Genomic DNA, 20,331 nt, shown 5'->3' with positions numbered 1-20,331 from the left:
AGCCTCGCTCTTTAAAATGAAAACGGCCAAGTAAATGGAAAATGGAAATATTTATTTATTTATTTTAAATAAAAAAATAAATAAAACCTGCGTTAATCCGCGATACAATATCTATCGGTGTTAAAAATAACGAGTTAACGCGCCCAGCCCTAGTATTTATGTAATAAATTCCTTGGTTTTTGTTTCCTGTTGTCTTGCCCTGTCTTGCCTGTAGGTTTACTTGTGGTTCCCAGAGTTTCTAAAAGCAGACTGGGAGGCAGAGCCTTCAGTTACCAGGCCCCTCTCTGTGGAACCAGCTTTTGTTTGGGTTCAGGAAGCAGACACCCTCTCTACTTTAAAGATTACACATTAAAACATTCCTTTTTTTATAAAACTTATAGTTATGGATGGCTCAGGTGACCCTGAAGCATCCCATAGTTATGCAGCTATAGGCCTCGGGACCTCCCATGATGCACCTCTCCTCACTCTGCTCTCTTTATTCTCCATGTACATATGACATTATTGTTGTCATTAACTGGTGTTATGGTGCTTGTTTTCCCCTTTTTCCTGTCCTCTCAACCTCCAGGTGGTCGAAGCAGATGGCCGCCCTTCCTGGTTCTGGTTCTGCTGCAGGTTTCTTCCTGTTAAAAGGGAGTTTTTTCCTTCCAATGTCGCCATGTGTATGCTTAAGGCATTGAATCAAAGAAAAGATTTGACTCGATCTGTTGTTTTTTATTGAATTGGCATTATATAAATTGGGCTAATTTGGAAGAGAAAGACTACAAGATTTAGAACGACTTATGACCCACAGTATACAGAACATCAACAGCTGTAAAACACATGCAGCTGGTTTGACAGCATGGACACACACGACTTTCAGTTTCACTGGATCACTGGTGTTTATTGATGATGCAACAGAAGACAGAAGCAACCCGTTGAATTCGGAAGTATTTGGGAAAATACTGTCTGTTCAGATTCTGTCAAATGCAGCAAAGATTATTTGAATGACCCAAAAATGACTGTGAAAGCAACCCTGAAAGTGAGGAGGAGGAATATTATACAAAGTCAGTTGTCAGATTTCAACCCAGTGCAGCTGCATTTCAAGTTGTTGAAAGACCCACAAACAAACAGCAACTGAAGAAAGCAAAGTATTCTCAGCAAAGGTGTTAAAAATTATCATTTTATTTATGGTTAAATTAACAGGTCAATTAAATTAGAGCAAATTAAAGAGCTGCACTCACTCAACATTTCCTCTAAAGCTGATAGTTGTCTCTGCAAACTCATATAAATTACATTTTTATAGTTTGAATTAGTTCTACTAACAACTATGTGCAACTGTCCAAATGTTTCTGCACTTAAACTTAAGTCAGTTCTACTTATACTTGAGAAAAATATAACCAATCATAGCAAATATGATGCATGCATGAGATGTGACGTAAAATGTTCCTTCATGATAAAGATCTGCGCTAAAATTCGTTTTCTGTCTGGTTTCCCTCAAAAGAAGTTAACACAATAGAAACAATTCTCTTATCAAAGATTTAAGATGCCAGAGACGATGATCTCACGATAACGACGTTGGTCGTCCACAATTAAAATGCACTTGTCTCCAATTAAGTGCAAGTCCGTGAAGTTAAAAGGCGTGACAGGAAAATTCTCATCTTTTGTTTAGCAAGTTCCTCCCTTTTTTGCCGGTGATGACAACATATTTGACAAGTCAGGGAGGATGTGTGTTCTTTTGTTAGTGTGTTGTAAAGGGCCAATAGGCCCTGTTAGAGGTCAGCATGATCCTCGCAAAACGCACACAGGTACATTTGCCTTTAAAAGAAACTTTAATCAACTCCGTCTAAACAAAGGTTCACAAACTAAACTCTGAAACTCTGTTCTGTTTGTTCATGTTAATGACAACTTGACCCGTAACAAACCCAGAAAGACACAGTGTGCAGCTCGAGAGGCAACTGTGAGTCATACAGATCGTGTGAATGAAGTAGCACCCCTGGCTGATCGGAGAGATCTATCAACACTCAACTACTGTGGAGGTACCAGAGAAGACACGTAAAACACCACGTTATGAGGCCCCGGGGCCTCCTGTGAGAGGCTTGAGAAGATTTTTCCTATGATCTCGACCTCTGTCCGCAGATAGTAAACAAGTGGAAGAACATGAGCTAATGTTTTTTTGGCTCGCTGTGAAGTCAGATCAGATGACATTTTTCACTTTTTGTCTTTTCTTTGTTAATGAAGAAAAACTTAAACTTGACAAAAATGCACATCTGTACAACTTACAGTGAACTGGATCCCAACAGGTAACTGATTTTTTTTTTAGGAAATTGAATATTGATCCTTCCTGGGCTTTGAAATTTGGACATTTGACAAATCCAACTAACTTTTTCAAATGTATCAGCCAAATCATGTATGAGCAATGAAGATGATCATGGGAAGGATGTTTAAATCTCTGACAGAAACCATTCACATATATCATTTAAAAATATTTGTTGCTCAAATTTATTCCTAATGGAAGAATGTAGAAATAGGGATACACACCTCTTCACATTAAAGATTGTTTTACATGTTTAGCTTTTTGAATTGGCTATTCAATGATTTACACAGGGTAACTGTATGTGTCAGACGACACTCCACATAATTTAACTCTGAGTCATTTAAAGCGAGAGCTAAACTTGTAATTTTGACATGTTAATTATTTCCAAAGATTAAATTAACAAGATATTTACTCAGATCATTGGTTTGTGGATACTGTTAGAAGGTTTGATGTGACTGAACCGAGCTAGCGTTCTGTTAGCCTTTATGCTAACTGGGCTAACTAACAACTGTGTAGCTACATATAACATTCCCATTGACTTGGTGCATCTAAAATCTGCAGTAATGATCATATTTGATGTGTAAGAGTGACTATTATTTCAGCATAGAGCACATTTAATCAAAATACTCAATAGAGTCAGGTTATCCATTCAGACACAGGACAGACTAATTCCATAACAAAGTAAGCTAGCTGTAATAGCTAACCAAAAATACTGCCACCTATTTTTTCTGTATCATTGTAAGTCTTTTTGTATACCATTTGAGCAACAAGACAAAAAGATAATGTTGCTTTTTGAAGTGTTTGCAAAAAGATTTCAGACCTTTTCGAGTTTTAGACATTTTGTCGTTTTGAAATTAGTATTAGCCTACAAGGAACAAGGAAAAGTTTGTTTTTGAGTGCTTTGTTTATGTATTGAAGATAAAATACTGCCATTTTCAGCTTATATTTGAGATGTTTGTTTGATATTTGATATTAGATGTATATTAACAATAGTCCTTGAGATGCTTTGACAACTTGACAAAAGTCTATGTAGCCTATATATGTCAGGTTAAACACCAAGTCGATGGGGTAAAGATAATTGTCTATAGACCAAAGAGACAGAATTGTGTCAAGGCAGAAATCTGCCAAATGGTAAAGGAACATTTCTGCAGCATTAACTGTGCTTATAAGCACAGAAACCTCCATCATTCTCAAATGGAAGAAGTCTGGAGCCACCAACAGGCCTCATAATGTGCAGCCTGAGTAACTGAGAATAAATGGACAGGAAACCAACTAGCTAATGCTTATCTTAAACTAGATCCAGGGTACACTGTGTGGATGGGAGAACCTTACAAATGGACAACCGTCAGTGCAGCACTCAACCATTTCTTCACTAAAAGGCACCTGAATGACTCAAACCACAGGAGCTAAAACCTCCTGATTTGTTTAGATTAAAATCAAACCGTCTGGTCTTATTTCCTGTTGGCTGGTGTGGACAAACATCAGTGTCACCCAATTAAAATAACAAAACTGTAGTCAAACATGATGGTGGCAGCAGGATGCTTCTCTGTGACGGAGAGTTTGATGTAGAAAAACAAAGAGCTATGCTGAGAGAAAACTGTATCCAGAATGCTCAGGAATGTCAGGCTGGAATGAAGGTTTACATGTCAACAACAACCAGACACGACCACAGTAGTGGAGAACCTCTGTGACGGTTCTGAAGTAGTCCAGCAAAAGCATGGACCTGAGTCCATGATAACTTCTCTTTAAGGACTTGAAAATGGCTCCAAAGACAAAAACTTCCAAAGAAATAGTATGCCAAGCTTGTAAAGATGAATATAATCCAATCTAATCTAGGGTCCAAGAAGATTTGAAGTTTAAAAAGATTATTTAAGAGAGTGGGAAACCTGCAGAGATGGGGACTCGAGTCACTGTGACTTGGACTCAAGTCGACTCGGGTTGCTGTTTTGATGACTTGTGACTTGACTTGACAAAAAACAAAAGACTTGAGACTCGACTCGGACTCGGAAGTTAAAGACTCGGCACTTGACTTGACTTGAGACACGATGACTTGAATGACTTGAGTGTTAAGCATCTACCATAACTTCTAACTTTGTTCGTCATTTGAAGATCCATTCTGACCAGTAAGTGCTTGTCAAATTAGCTAATATTATCCTGTTAGCCTAGTCTGTAGTTAGCTAACGTTAGCTTGATATGATACGGGGTGGACAGGTTGGACACATTGGCCAATGATGTTTAATGACAGTTACTTATATCTTGTCTTTTCACTTTATTAAGATCAGATTCTGCAGGTAAAATTGCAATAATAAGGTGACTCGACTTTGACTTGACTTGACCAAGAAAAAATGACTTGGGACTTACTTGAGACTTGCACATGTGTGACTTGGTACTTAAATTAACAGAAAATTTCAAAGTACAGCTTTGCCACTGCAGAGAACTGTGTTGGGACTGATCTGAAATGAGGAAAAAAAGAACTAAATCAATTTTATGATGAGGATGAAAGACGACAAAATGTGGAAAACTTGAAAGAGTCGGAAATATTTTCCACCAACGCCGAATATGTTTAAATCTTTATTGCTTCCTTTGGGGCTTTTCGGTTGCATTGGACCTGCATGAGGTCACATACTGGAGATCATGATGCGATCTGGCAGACGGTCGGATGTTACAGCCTGACTGTGCAAGAGGAAGGTACCAATAAGTATATATAGATAATAAATGGGTAAAGGATTAAAGGATAGAAACAATATTAATAGAATCAGTGAGCTGGTGCAGTCAGTTTCCATGCTCCTTTTTATAGCTTCTCTGGGGTGGATAAACATCATTGTCCTGCAGTTTTCTGATGACGGTGGTGGAGATCGTCCAAAAACTCCCAAAGGTGGTCAGCTGGGTTTTGACTGGTTCACTATGAAGGCACTATAAGATTGTGCTCTTTGTGGAAGTGATTCTTAACATGTCTGTTTGTACAAGTGAGGCCCTCTAATAACCAGTTGTCATAGTTCTCGGTTTCTTTTACTTCTACAGATACTGCGTGTGAAAAAGAAAGTAAATACTCTTTCAATTCTACGACTTTACTCATCAGGATTAAATAGAAACATCATCTGGTCCTTATAAGATCTTAAAATAAGGTAAATGCAACTTCAGATGAACGGTGGTACGTAGCCTATTACACCATTTCACGATTAATTTCACTAAAGTAAACCAAAATGCAGAAGCAGTGTGTGAAAAAGTAAGTGAACCCTTACAGATTCCACAGGAATTAAGGAGGAAAGTAGCAGCCAGGTGATCACCAGGAAGTGTGAGCAGCTCTATAAAAGCAGAAGGTTTATCAGTTTGGTGTGTGTTAGCACAATGCCAAGGAGGAAAGACATCAGCAATGATCTTAGAGAAGCAACTGTTGCTGCCCATCAATCTGGGAAGGGTTATAAGGCCATTTCCAAACTATTTGGAAAGATTATTCACAAGTGGAAAACATTCAAGATATTAAAGATGTCCCAGCTAATTCAGCTCGTTCTGCAGCCACAGGACCTGGGCACCTTGCAGCCATTGAGTCCACCATCAACTCCTCTGGATACCAAAGTGTTCTAGAGTCAGATGTGAGGCCGTCTCTCCGACAGCTAAAGCTGGGCTGAAACTGGCTCTTCAACAGGACAAAGATCCCAAACACAGCAGCGGATCTACAGCAGAATGTGTGAAGAAGAGAAGAATCAAAGTGTTGTTTGGTCCAGTCAGAGTCCAGACCTCAGCCTGACTGAGATGCTGTGCTGGGACCTTCAGGATCCAACTCTGACTTCTTGTAAATAACAGCAGATATATAGACCACATACACTAATATATGTTTCTTTTGACTTTGACATATCACGCTGTAACTCATTTACAAAACAAAAAACAAATAAAATTCTTGTTTTGAAACAAAAACAAACACTTAATTTGAGAAATTTCAGGCCACACTTTAATTTTCTCTGTAGTCCTTACATCTCGGTGCAGCCTCTGTCCGAGCGGAAAGCAAAGCGGTTACACAGAAGAAAACATCTGGCGTTAGAAAAGCCGGTTTCATAAAAATGAGGGCAGAAACCCCCCCAAAAACCAGTGTAAAAACGAAATAAATAAAGAGTGTTGCGCTCTTCCAAAAAGGAAGATGTTCCACGTTCAGTCCAGTCAGAGTCCAGACCTCAGGCTGACTGAGATGCTGTGGTGGGACCTTCAGAGAGCCGCTAAAGGTGGTCTTACAAGCTGTTAAATCACGGGGTGGACTTTTGTTTTTCTGCATATTGGCTTAGTTTGTGTTAAATAAGTAATGACACAGTGTAATGTGTCATGTGTTGTCGCTTATCTTTGGTCGCACTTACCTTATTTTAAGACCCAAAATGTAAAACCCCAGAATTGAAATGGGGCACACGCTTTCTTTGCCACATGACTTTATATTTGCGGTATCATAGATCAGGACGCATACATGTGTTTAACATGTGTCACATTTTCAGCTGCTGTACATATACAGAACCGATGGTTGAATGGTGATGAATCATGTTAGGTAATTCCATCCCATCCCTCGGCCTCTCCTCCTCCTACTCTCCTTGGACATCTTTCACTGCCCTCCAGCTCACCTCTCTCCTATCCTTCCCTCTCTTAGTCACCGCATGGATGTGTCATTGTTTCTATCACTTTGGAGGTTCATGCCCGCTGAAGCGCAGAGAGTCCATCTCTGCGGTGCCAAAATCGTGCCAAGACACCAGATTCCCTTCTGTTTACTCCCCCCCCTCCGTACAACATCACCGTCACCTCATTCCTGACGGATGGCGCCGCTGATACCTTTCACAGCCAAGGGCTGCCGGCCACATGACGGTGTGGACCACACCTCCACGCCACTGTCGTAAACCCTCAGGATGTATAAATGAGGGACTGAAGGGAGAGGAGGAACCACAAGCTGATCGGACCAGATGAAGATGGAGCTCTCCGTGGTTAACTACTTGGTAACGGCTGCAGGGTTCCTCCTGTGGGCCGGCGGCGCCTCTGCTGCACCCATGGAGTGCCACTTCAACTCCAGAGGTGAGATATCACGCTTTTAACCCTCCTGCGGGTCAAAAGTGACCCACTACCATGTTTAGCTGTAGAAAGAATACCTTAAACTATCTTTTTCCAACTTGAAATTTAATGACTTTTCCCATCATTAGAAAAAGTCATACTTTATTTTTGTTTATGTTTCCATGTGGGCTGTACATCACTAGGGTACAAAGATTGTCTTATGGGTCATTTTTGACCCGTGAATTATAAAAACATTTGAACACCAGAAAAAAGTTCACTGTTTTTTTCCCCTTTCAATATAATTAATTCAGAAGTAATTACTTCACATTTATATAATAGCAATATTAAACCTTTATTATGTAAAAGAAAAGTGAGAAAACAAGAAAACTGTTGGTCCAACTGACAGTTGGTTTGTGGTAAAAAAAAAAAAAAAGTGTTATCCTGAAAACTGGTAAGTAATTACTTCATATTTATATAATAGCAATCATTTTTTAATTTTTATTTTATTTATTTGCTTATTTAGTCATTTATCATTATTATTAGTTAGTAGTAGTATTTTTTTTTACTAGAATTGGTATTATTATTATTATTGTTGTTAATACAATCATTGTAAATATTTAAAAACAATTTGAGCTACTTGACTAATTTGAATTTACCCCATTGGGGGATGAATAAAGTATTTTTCTATTCTATTTCTATTCTAATAAACCTTTATTATGTAAAAGAAAACTGAGAAAACAAGAAAACTGTTGGTCCAACTGACAGTTGGTTTGTGGTAAAAAAAAAAAAAAAGTGTAATCCTGAAAACTGGTGATTGTCTTTTTGTATTGTGTAACAAAAAATACATGATAAAAAATGTATTGAATTGAGTTGAATAGATAAATAACAGGTGGTTTCATCATACAAAATAGATTTTGGATTTAAAATTCAATTAAGTTGCTTTATTTTGGGGCTTTGGTGGGGCGGGTGATTTTTGACCCATAGGACGAGGGGAGTACACAGAATGTTAAGACCGCACAAGGGTTAAACTCTCATCATGCACATTTCACTTATACTTGGAGCTATCATTGTTAAAGAATGCGCTTCCGTGTGTCGTCCAAGCTCTGTGTGTGTTCGAGGGGAAGCACTACTCGCTGGGGGAAACCTGGATGGACAATGCCTGCATGGAGTGCACCTGTCTGCACCCTGTTGGAGTCGGTTGCTGCGAGACGTGAGTACACAAACAGCCTCTGTGGTTTGGTGTCCAGATGCCCACCGTTCACACTGCAGCCAGCTTCAGAGACGTTGTGCTGCACGGAAATTCATTTGTCCTCCCGGGACGACTTGGGTTGCAGTTTCACATCATTTAAACGTAACATAAATGTATTCGACCTGCTTAATCATTCCTGTATTATTGGTAGTGTTAAAGGGATTTAACGCAGTCGGTGGCTGAGACTCAAATGAATCCGAATTTACACATAAATGTAGTGGATTTTAAATGTAAATGTACTTTATTTATACAGCCCTTTACAGACAATCCTTACGATGTACCAAAGTGCTTTACAGCGGGTAATAAATAAAGAGAAGAATAAGTAAAAACAAATAAAAACAATAAAAGAACAGTGAAAGCAATAAAATAAGATAAAAGTGTCATCATACTACTGGGTATTAAAAGCAATCCTAAATAAGTAGGTTTTTAGCCTAGATGTGAAGCGGCCCAGGTCAGAAATAAGAGGCAGCTGGACGGGGAGCTTATTCCAGAGCCTGGGGGCAGCTTTGGGAAAAGGCTCGCTCACCCCAGGGTTTGTATTCTGACCTGGACACTTCCAGCAGAAACTGATCTGTTGACCTCAGAGCTCTACCAGGACTGTTAAAAGCTCAGATAAATATGATGGGGCGAGGCCGTTGGGACAGGAAGCCAGTGGAGGGAGTTAAGAACAGGAGTGATGTGCACACGTCTGTTGGTGTTGGTTAAAAGACGGGCAGCAGCGTTCTGCACCAGCTGAAGGTCGTAGGTTCAGTGATAACATGCTGAAGTGTGTGTGTGTGTTAACTCCTAGTGCTGACCGGACCACTTTTCACCTGTTTTTAGTTCTAAGGAGGTCCAAACCAGCATCTGATTAACTTAGAAAGCACATTTAAAACGACCATGGTTGACCAAAGTGTTATTCGACGAAATATACGATGTATAAGCAGATGAAAAGCATTTAAAAGCAAAAAAAGACAAAACCAGGTAACTTCCAACAGAAAACAAAACTCCTTTAGAAGAGTGTTAAAAATACCCTAAATGCTAAATGCATTAAGTGCATTGTAATATTCTAACCTTGAACTTATGTATTGTAGTGGATTTTAAGCCTTTACTTTTTGAGAAAAATCAGCATTTCAACCTGTAACCTCCCGAGACAATTGTTGCATTTTCCTTTTAAGCTTCTAAAGAATAATCTCTGCAAAGAATAAACCAGAGACTGAAACAACAGGAGATTTATTTCCAGCTTCAAAGACTTCACATCTGTCTCCATCCCTGCTCAGGGTGCATCGGCCGGTGGACTTCCCCGCATGGTGTGAGGTGCGGGTGGAGCCAGTGACCTGCAAAGTGTTTCTGGTCAAGGCGGCCGACCCCCGCCTGCCCTGCATCTCGGGTGAAGTGAACAGGGACCCGAGTCATGGATCCCTTCAGCTGCAGCAGCAGCAGCTTGAGAACTGAAGAGGCCCCGCAGACCGGTGACACTTCAGCCTTTTTTTTTTTTCTTCTTAAAGCTGATGCTCGCCACAGTTTCATACCAGCAACAGTTTTTCTTAGCTCACAAACTGAACCAGTATTAAACGGCATCTGTGATTTCCCTGTTATGCATCAATGTAAAAGATGTGGCACCTCCTTTCCAACAAAACAATGTTTAAAAAATTCACAACAGTAGTTGTTTGTCTTCCTGAATGAAACTTGTTTCTCAGTAAAACATCTGCTTTCGTTTAACGTTTGTAATTTCTTCTGCAATCTTTAACGGATCCGGATTCTTGTAAATAACGGCAAATATATAGACCACATACACTAATATATGTTTCTTTTGACTTTGACATATCATGCTGTATCATTTACAAAACAAAAAAAACGAATAAAATTCTTGTTTTGAAACAAAAACAAACACTTAATTTGAGAAATTTCAGGCCACACTTTAATTTTCTCTGTAGTTCTTACATCTCGGTGCAGCCTCTGTCCGAGCGGAAAGCAAAGCGGTTACACAGAAGAAACTATCTCGCCTTAGAAAAGCCGGTTTCATAAAATGAGGGCAAAAAAAAAAAAAAAAAAAAAAAAAACGAGTGTAAAAACGAAATAAATAAAGAGAGTTGCGCTCTTCCAAAAAGGAAGATGTTCCACGTTCAAATAAGCTAAAATGCCTACGGCTACATGCACGCGAAAAAAGGCTGAACATACAGTAGGTTGCATTAATTATACATTTTATCCACTGGAATCGTTTCTCATCTGTAAAGAAAATTAAAAGACACACACACACACTCTCGTACTTAATGCTGAGTAAGGACCGACTAAAACCACTCACAAAGTGAGGACCAGTATTTCTAGTTCACTTAGAAACAAACAAAGTGTCATTCCAGACACTCGGTGGCACAGTGATCCGATACATTGCTTCAGATTTTGAGAAGCACAAAAGATTCAGAAAAAGATTTTAATCTGTGTTAAACTTTAGGGGTGAAAAATTGACACTTAGGACATTCTGAGGTCCTACTGAGAAAATTAAAAGGATAGCATCTATATAACCTAAGGAGGTCATCTAGAGGGAAACAAAGTGAGGACCGGACAAAATGTCCTCACTATGTAAAAATGTCCTCACTCAAACTTGAGGTGGTCCTCACTCAACAGTAGGTGCAAGAACACACACACACACACACACACACACACACACACACACACACACACACACACACACACACACACACACACACAGAGTCAAATATTGATGCTGTTGGTTCCTGTAAACTGCGACACGTAGGACGCCAGCGCCGGGTTCGTGGGCAGCACTTTGATTGGCAGATTCCAGCTGAAGGTGTCCACGTTGACGTGCTCCGCCCCGGCCCAAACCGTGACCTCCGATTGGTTCTGCAGGACGGTGGGCGGCTCCATGGGCTCGCGGGCCGTGACGAATTCAAAGTGCAAGCGCCACCTGAGGGTCACTGAACAGAGAAAGTTGAGGGGCTCAGACGTGCAGCTGACATGTGATGCATAAGGGTTACATCACTGCACGCATCATTAAAAGGCCGATGAAACACGCCTTTATCTGAATAAAACGTGATAACGTTTTTATCCTTTAACGTTTTTTACCTTTTTATCCTTTAAGGTTCAGGAAGTACCTGACAGCGGACACCTAGTAATAAATAAATAAATTAATTAATTATTATTATTTTTTTTTTAACCCTTGTGCGGTCTTAACATTCTGTTTACTCCCCTTGTCCTACCAAAGCCCCAAAATAAAGCAACTTAATGGAATTTTAAATCCAAAATCTATTTTGTATGATGAAACCACCTGTTATTTATCTATTCAACTCAATTCAATACATTTTTTATCATGTATTTTTTGTTACACAATACAAAAAGACAATCACTAGTTTTCAGGATTACACTTTTTTCTTGTTTTCTCAGTTTTCTTTTACATAATAAAGGTTTATTAGAATAGAATAGAAATAGAATAGAAAAATACTTTATTCATCCCCCAATGGGGGGAAATTCAAATTAGTCAAGTAGCTCAAATTGTTTTTAAATATTTACAATGATTGTATTAACAACAACAATAATAATACCAATTCTAGTAAAAAATACTACGAACTTAGCCTGGCTGACGCGTCCACAATCTCGATGAGATGGTGGTCTGGGAACTAGGTGTGCATTTTCTCGTATTTGAGGCGTGGTTTACAAATGCCTAGAGCCGTTTATTGGGCGCTACGAATGTCTATCAAATGACGTCAGGTTCTTCCCATGCTGCTTTGCGCGCGATTCATAGCCAATTGTATCACTTATACCAGATGACGACAGAAATTCGACGAGGAAGAAGAAAAAAATGGAAAATAAAAGTAAACTTGCGTTCTAAGCTACTTAAATTGACAACAAAGTAGGCCTATATGCTATATTCTACATGAATTTTTATGTTGTAGAGTTGTGAATTTATTTTAATAATGGAGAAATTGAACAGCCTTGCTTTGTTGTCTACAGTAGTAGATCAACCCTCATCTTACTTTGAAGCTCCCGGCTCCCAGAAGTGACGTCGACGCAGCTTTAGCAGCAGAAAAGCTATCAGGCTTGTGTTGATGATAATAATAAACTCCTGGACTATGTAAAAACTTCCAAATGCATCGCTTTGTGAGTACAGACCATATTTGTACTACTGTAGAAGTTTGGTGTCATGACATGTGATTTTAGTGTGATAATTTTGGAGATACTGCCAGGGTCCGTTAGCGCTTGTACTAAGCTATTCGGGATAACTCAGTAACTCAGCTGATGTTCAGCCAATATCGGAAAAACTTCGTGTGGGCTACTTGGCTGGATGTCACGGTTCAAATGACCCCAGGGTGAATCTACTCCGAAACACTTTCTAAGGCTGCATTGAAAGGTAACGTTGTGTCCGCTTGTCATGTTGGATTAACACTCTACAAGCTTCGGTGTAGCGCATATACGTCGTCATCGTCTTGCTGCCACCGCCCCCCCCCGTTCTGTGATTGGTTCCCAAACTCTGGTAAAAATAAGGGCGGTGGTTTCCAGGCTGACTTTGCAGTGAGAATGAAATCGAGCGCAAAGCAGCATGGGAATTCCCAGGCTACTACGAACTAATAATAATGATAAATTACTAAATAAACAAATAAATAAAAAATTAAAAAAATGATTGCTATTATATAAATGTGAAGTAATTACTTCTGAATTAATTATATTGAAAGGGAAAAAAACGGTGAACTTTTTTCTGGTGTTTAAATGTTTTTATAATTCACGGGTCAAAAATGACCCATAAGACAATTTTTGTACCCTAGTGATGTACAGCCCACATGGAAACATAAACAAAAATAAAGTATGACTTTTTCTAATGATGGGGTCCCTTTAGGAAGAGTCATAAAATTTAAAGTTGGAAAAAGATCGTTTAAGGTATTTTTTCTACAGCTAAACATGGTAGTGGCTCACTTTTGACCAGCAGGACAACAGGAGGGTTGTATGTTTAATTGGAATGGACAGGAGAATACATCTGCATGATTTAGCTAAAATGACCTGATTGATGTTCTGCATCTGTATTTCTGTGTTTGATTTTTTTTTAATGTTTTTTTTCTGTATTTCTGTACCTGATTGTTGTTTTCTGTGTTGTAAAGCACTTTGGATCGCCTTGTTGCTGAAAAGTGCTTTATAAATAAATTTCACTTCACTTCGTGCACGATAAACATTAATGGAAAAGTGACCGCATGCCGTAGTTTTAACCGACGGATGAAGCCAAGTTAAGTGACTGAAAATGTCTGAAAAGGAATGTTTCTCAGCCACATACTTTCTCAATCCACTTAAACTCTCAGTTCATCGGTGGTTTATAAATGCGTCAACGAATGGAGATGAAACTGACCTATATCTGTGCTGAAACCCGGCGTGACGTTGAGGGGGATGGGCAGAGAGAAGTGGCTGGAGGCGGTGTGGAGGCAGGACTCCATGTGGCGCCCGTGCCCGGTCACGCTGATGGCCTGTCCGGGTCGCCGCTGGTACTGCTGCTGGATCTCCTCCTCGCTCTGCAGGCTCACCGAATACTGAGAAAACACGGCGGCAGTGAGCGGAGGACAGCTGAAGTTTGAGGAGTAAGTAAAAGAAACCTCAACAGCAAACACACCTGCAAGCAGGGGATGTCTCCCTCTGAGAAGTTAAACGTGCCGATGATGTCCTCCCCGAGTCTGTAAACTATCTTGAAGATGCAGAACTTTGCCACCTTCCCACGCATGTTGGTGATATTAAACATGTCTGGACAAAGCAAAGGGGACAGAAATGTAGACGTTTAAATGAAAACCGGAGTAGAAAACTGATTTCTTTATCCCATTCTTATCTTATTATCTTTTCTTCTTTCAAAGCAACACTTTGAAACAGTAATTCACGCCTTTGTAACCACTACGCTGGATAACTGTAATGTTCTTTATGTGGGGGTTAGTGGGTCCTCCATCGCCCGTCTTCAATTCATGCTGCCGCACTTCTTTTAACTGGCACAATACGAGCAATAAAAAATTAAATAAAACAATAAATACGAGCATTTTTCCCCCATTTTAGCCTCACTTCACTGGCTGCCCATAGATTTTAGGATCAGTTCAGCTCCCACTGTAAAAAAATCAAAGTCTTACCAAGTATATTTGTCTCATTTCTAGTCAAAATATCTCATTACACTTAATATAAGACACAACTACCTAACAAGTAATATTTCAAACAGATATAGGGTGTTTGAAGACAATACATCTGGAATATCTTGTTAAATGAAAACAAATTGTTTTGAGTCAGATTTCATATGAAACAAGCTTTTTTTGACATTTGAAGAGGTTTTTAAGCTAATTTCAAGATCACTTTTATCCCAAAAGTCCCAAATATCACATTTTATTTCAAGAAATCTTGACAAGCCGATTTTCCCTAGTTCCACTGGCAGATTTCTTTTGCTTATTTCAAGCAAAAACGTCTTTTATTTGTAGTTTTTCTTACTTATTTTTGGAGGGGCATTTTTTCCAGTGCAGAGGTGAGCGTGCCTTTGCTGTGGCAAAAACTGTGAAACCTAAAACTGTGGAACGATCTGCCTCTCCACGTCAGACGGGCTGTGTTTTAAATCTTAAAACACATCTCTTCTCCTTGGCTTTCGACACGATGTGAGATGTTGAATGTATAATTATTATTGTTATTATTATCTATTTTTATTTTATTTTAGTATTATTATTGTTTTCAATTATATAGCTGTTTTATGTCTTGTATTTTATTCTTTTAATTTTTTGTTTTTATTTTTCTGTACAGCACTTTGGTTAACCGAGGGTGTTGTAAAGTCACTTTTAAATTAATTAATTATTTAATGATTATTTTTAAAGTTTTTTTTAATTTTTTAATTTTTAATTTCTTTTTAATGATTTTATTGCCTTCTTGTGATTTTGTGTGGGATCAAGTAGGGTAATAAAGGGCTTTTAAGTGCAGCAAACAGCAGAAACTCTGACTCACGAGGGCAGCGCCTTGAGGTGGTCACCATCAGCATGTCCAGTGCTCTCTCCAAAGGCCGGGCATCCCTGCGGCTCGCTTCTTCCTCCTCCAGGAAGGGGTTAGAGGGGGAAACCTCTTCATCCTGAGGAAATGGAGGCTCTGGCATGCCTGCAGGTTCGATAGGTTCAAATAAAGTCAATAACAGAACACAACTGGAATTCTTTACCAATTTCCAAGCGAGGCGTGGAGAAAAACAACCCCCATCATGAGCTGAGAAACAAGAGTCTTCTGTTTAAGTGGCACGAAGAACACTTAATATCCAAATCTAATTCTTCTCCAACAACAGGCTGCTGTTGTAGTTTTCTTACATGACGTCACAGCAGACGCAAACGTGGCTAAACGGCGGTGGACGAAAACCGAGTCGTGTGTAAAAAGTAGGGCTGGGCAACGATTAAAATGTTTAATTTAATTAATCACATGATTTCCCTGATTAATCACGATTAATCGCATTTGTTCGCAAAATCCTAAAAAATGAATTCAAAAGTAGTGTATAGCTTTTAGCATTTAGTTTTATTTTAAATGTGCTGCCATATGAATGAAAGTGCCATAACATTTGTTGTGCAAACACACTTTTAACATCAGCATCTTTCTGTAGTTTTTATGTAGAAGCCTCGCTCCACTGTCTGTTTCCTTGAATGACTTGCTGCTATCAGTTGTGTGTTTTGCCTTTAAGTGATATTTTAGACTGGAACTACTACGCTGAGAAGACAATTCAACTTGGCAGTGTTTACAGATGACTTTGGTTCTGTCGACTCCGCCGTCTGGAAGAACTTTAAAATGAAAATGGCCGAGTAAAAGTTCCGTAACCTTCTCCAGGTTTGGTGGAGCCGCCGATTACTTTCTTTTCCTGTTCCGCAGCAGACAGCAACAGACTTTTACAAAATAAAAGCCTGTGAGCAACAGACTTTTACAATAATAAAATAAATAGTTAAACCTGCGTTAATGCGCGATGAAATATATGTCGGCGTTAGATAATAACGAGTTAACTCGCCCAGCCTTAGTAAAAAGTGACAAAACCTGAAGAATGTAAAGAGGATTTCAGCTCAGTCTAAGTCTTCGCGCCTCTGGGCACATTTATCAACACAGACGTCTTGAATTTGTTCTGCACATGTAAAGACAAAGAGCTTTTTCTAACTTAGACTAAAGTTGGTGGCGCTGTGGGTCCAGATTAAGAAAAGGTGAAGGAATAAAAAGTGGTCCAAATGCATGTCACCTTGCAGGACCAGCACTCTGAAGGGGACTCGGAGGAGTTTGATGGGAGAGTTGACCCTTTGACAGCCGATGGTCAGTTTGTAGACGTACTTCACTGCCTGCCCACGGAAACTCGGAGGCCCATCGATGGGCACCACCTCGCTGTATGAGTCTGTGGGAGAGAGATGTAGAAATGTTACCTGCTATCTAAGAGTCAACGCTTTCCTTCCTTTAAAGGCGGTGCTAGTTTGTCAGCTTGTGACACACATTAAAGGGCAGATTATTTCCAACTTGTGAATCTTTCCACGTTTGTAAACCTACAGGTTTTGCTCTCCCCGGGGTCCAGGCGCAAGTCACAGAATAATATCTTGGGTGGTGTGTCCAGCACACACTGCCCCCGTTCTCCTGTTGAAACAAGGCGAAAGCGGCAGTCAAACCCAGAAACTTCTCGAATAATCCATAACATGATACCATAAAATATTTGTTCATTCTTTTAGTTTAGGCTCAGCTCAGATTCTTCGGTTCGACTTGCTCACCTCTGCTTGGAATAAGCACCGTGTCGCTCTCAGCTTGGACGTCCTGTTTGTTGCCCTGAGCCGGCAGAGCTACTCGGTTCTCGCTGGCATGAAACTGACAGTGGATCTGCGCGCTGGCCCACGCCAGCATCTCACTGTGACACATGCAAAAAGGGTTAATTCAATTCAGTTTAGTTTATATAGCACCAATTAGCAACAAAAGCCATCTCAAGGCACTTAAAGTAAAGTAAATAAAGTTTAATTCATTAGAATCCAATTAAGTCCGATTCATAAAAAGCTGCCTCACTAAGGTAACCAATGGACTGCATCTTCAATCCTCCATCCTGAGTATGCAAAGGAAAATCTGCTTTTAATAGAAATTAACCTCCACAATAGCCAGGGACCTCCTATCATCTTTTCCTTGACCTCGTGGAAAACGTCACAGGGTTAAAGGGATAGTTTGCCTCTTTTGACATGAAGCTGTATGACATCCCATATTAGCAACATCATTTATGAACATCTTCTTACCCCCTGCTGCGTCCTGTGAGCCGAGTTCCAGCCTCGTTTTTGCGTTGATGTAGGTAGTCCGGCTGGTTGGCTGGGGCTTAAAAAATAAAGCGTTTTGCTTCTCAAAACAATATGCGTTCAAAAGAGTAATACATTTGCATCACAAAATTGTTCATCCAGAAAAAGTCAGACCTCACAATTGCTTGGCCCTATTTTCTCTCCCTTCATTTCACTGTCTGCCGACAGCGGCGTCTGTTACGTGTTTGCTGCTCGGTCTGCACTTCGGTCTACACAGCAGGCAGTGATATGAAGGGAGAGAAAATAGGGCCAAGCGATTGTGAGATCTGACTTTTTCCTGGAGAATGATTTTGTGATGCAAATGTATTACTCTTTTGAACGCATATTGTTTTGAGAGGCAAGACGCTTTATTTTTTAAACCCCAGCCAACTAGCCGGACTACCTTTGTCAACACCAAAACGAGGCTGGAACTCTGCTCACAGGACGCAGCAGGGGGTAAGAAGATGTTCATAAATGATGTTGCTAGTATGGGATGTCATACAGCTTCATGTCAAAAGAGGTGAACTATCCCTTTAAGCAAAGGTGGCAGGAAAAACTCTTAAAGAAAAGATGACCACAACAGCCATGAGCTGGGATGCGAGTCTGCAGCACTGACACTATAAACGTTCAACAAATATTCTACAAAAAAGGGGCTTTAGATAATTCGTCTCATGCGACAAATCTCGGAAATATCATATCAGAGATGATGCAGAGGATTACTTTACTCTGAAAGTTTGTAACTGAAGGAAACTTTAAAATGGTTAATCATGGTGTTGCCACAGGCTGCTCACAGTCATCCTCCAGTCCTCATGTTTATCCACATGAATCACAGTAGATTAAAATAATCAAGCGTCGCTATAAGTTGCAGCTGCATGAAAAAGTGGAACGGAATCATCTCCTTTCTCTCAAAAAAGGGTTGTCTAGTGTTTCCTCTGCTGAAGGAGATAATAAGGAAGCACTGGAGCTGCTTTTCTTAGTATTTGGGGACTTTGAACAGCTCCAATCGTCGCCGCCACTTTGACACTTCCAGGTTATTTCCCTCAGTTAGGAAGGTTCCTGAGCAAAATAAACTATTCCAACTTAGGGGCGGCCATCTTCCTCCACCACAAAGCAAGGTGACTGAGTCAACGATTGATTTACTGCATCTTTTAGTAAGCAGTCAATATGCTGCAAGGCATAATGTAATAAAGAGAACTGAGTAACAAATCAAGATCAACAACTTTTCTCTATTCTGAAAGAACCTCTTTACACGAGAGAAACGACCTACTGTTTAAGGATGTAGCTGATTCTGTGTCAGCTGGCATACCTTTGCTTAAAATCTTGGATTTCTGTTGGCACAAGTAATAAAACAAAACTAAAGTTTCTCTTCAAAAATCCAAATATTACCAGAATAAACTTCTCCGCTGCATCACCTTCATATTCACCCCATAACTTGCCATTAGTAGGGTACAATTTCCTAACTGATTACTCAAGTACCAGCGTCTTTCCTCTTCCATTTTCAATGCAATCTGCAAGTTTTGGCTGAATCCAAACATCTTCTTTTCAATATTAGGCTACAGACACGGTTCTAACTGGATGAAAATGCTTAATCAAAACATAAAGATAATCCCCAGAACAGCTGTATTGGTTTGCAATGACTTTATCCCTCCATCTGGATTAATAATACATCATAATAAAAAAACAGACTCCAGGCGACTATGTGGTCGAGGGTTAAGATTTTTCACCTGTTTATCAGTCTGCAAACTTAAAAAAAAAAAAGAGGGATGGGATCACCATACGTGTACAGTTTTTTATTTATTTATTGGTGACACGTGTGAAATCATACCTGGTCGCAGAGGTGGAAAGATGAGACATCGGGTTGGTGAAGGTAATGAGGCACTCCATGAGCTCCCCGGCCAGCAACACGGGGCCTCGGGCCATGGAGGCCACCACCTCGATCATCTGTGGCGGTAAACAACAGCAGCGTAACGTCGTGATATTAAAGAATCAGCTACTTAAAAAGGACACATTATGCACTTGAACTTAAAATACTTTATTTGTCATCCAGGCTGGACAACAGAGCTGTTAGTAAAAAACATTTCTCAAACCGCTGGTCAGGCAGAAGTTCACTTATTTGCCCCTGTTTGCTAAAGTCTGTTGTTAAAGGCATTTTGGGCACATACCTTAGCTTCTAGCGAGACCACCGTGAGATAAATATGCTGGTATTCCAACGCAAGTCTAAATATACTTCTCTGATACAAAAATGTACAATCTGACTGTGTTTTAAGGGATACTGTACATAGTTTATCCAGTCGGCTATCACTCCAGCTACAGTAAACAAAAATGTAGGCATTCCACATCCGCTGCTGAGCGACCAATCACGAAACATGGGAAAAGAAAACTCTTTAAAGATAACACTTTAAACCAAAACCACCAGTTAACTTTAACAAATATAATCTTAGTCAAAGTAATTCATGATTTTATCGTATTCTTTTAAAGAATATAAGTAAAGTGGCAATGAAATAATTGCAGGAATAGTTTTTGGC

The 20,331-nt window shown here is 39.7% G+C and overlaps 2 protein-coding genes across 2 annotated transcripts; one reads left to right on the top strand and one right to left on the bottom strand.

Moving 5' to 3' along the window:
* Nucleotides 1-7,227: 7,227 nt before the first annotated feature.
* On the top strand, nt 7,228-10,055 carry msmp1 (microseminoprotein, prostate associated 1). Its single transcript, XM_075451462.1, has 3 exons — nt 7,228-7,336; nt 8,414-8,522; nt 9,821-10,055. Exons 1-3 carry the CDS (start codon nt 7,228-7,230, stop codon nt 9,993-9,995), a joined length of 393 nt encoding a protein of 130 aa, XP_075307577.1. The 3' UTR covers nt 9,996-10,055.
* Nucleotides 9,215-20,226, bottom strand: rgp1 (GP1 homolog, RAB6A GEF complex partner 1). The gene is made up of 9 exons (XM_075451461.1): nt 19,969-20,226; nt 19,632-19,747; nt 17,264-17,397; nt 17,049-17,132; nt 16,750-16,899; nt 15,498-15,644; nt 14,149-14,276; nt 13,891-14,068; nt 9,215-11,476 (listed from the first exon to the last, which is right to left on the bottom strand). The coding sequence occupies exons 1-9, from the start codon at nt 20,143-20,145 to the stop codon at nt 11,253-11,255; spliced, it is 1,338 nt and encodes a 445-aa protein (XP_075307576.1). The 5' UTR covers nt 20,146-20,226; the 3' UTR covers nt 9,215-11,252.
* Nucleotides 20,227-20,331: the final 105 nt, after the last annotated feature.

This window comes from Odontesthes bonariensis, chromosome 19, assembly GCF_027942865.1.
Source record: "Odontesthes bonariensis isolate fOdoBon6 chromosome 19, fOdoBon6.hap1, whole genome shotgun sequence".
Classification (NCBI taxonomy): Eukaryota; Metazoa; Chordata; class Actinopteri; order Atheriniformes; family Atherinopsidae; genus Odontesthes; species Odontesthes bonariensis.
This window is presented reverse-complemented; position numbering and strand designations above follow the sequence as displayed.

Bases quoted from the DNA above. Each gene is read 5' to 3' on its own strand.
- msmp1 (XM_075451462.1), top strand. From the start codon at position 7,228: ATGAAGATGGAGCTCTCCGTGGTTAACTACTTGGTAACGGCTGCAGGG. The intron at 7,337-8,413 runs GTGAGATATCAC...GTGTCGTCCAAG, and splicing joins GTGCCACTTCAACTCCAGAG to CTCTGTGTGTGTTCGAGGGG. The intron at 8,523-9,820 runs GTGAGTACACAA...ATCCCTGCTCAG, and splicing joins GGAGTCGGTTGCTGCGAGAC to GGTGCATCGGCCGGTGGACT.
- rgp1 (XM_075451461.1), bottom strand. From the start codon at position 20,145: ATGTGGAATGCCTACATTTTTGTTTACTGTAGCTGGAGTGATAGCCGA. The intron at 17,398-19,631 runs GTATGATTTCAC...CATGTGTCACAG, and splicing joins CTTTCCACCTCTGCGACCAG to TGAGATGCTGGCGTGGGCCA. The intron at 14,277-15,497 runs GTGAGTCAGAGT...TGCTTTGTCCAG, and splicing joins CACCTCAAGGCGCTGCCCTC to ACATGTTTAATATCACCAAC.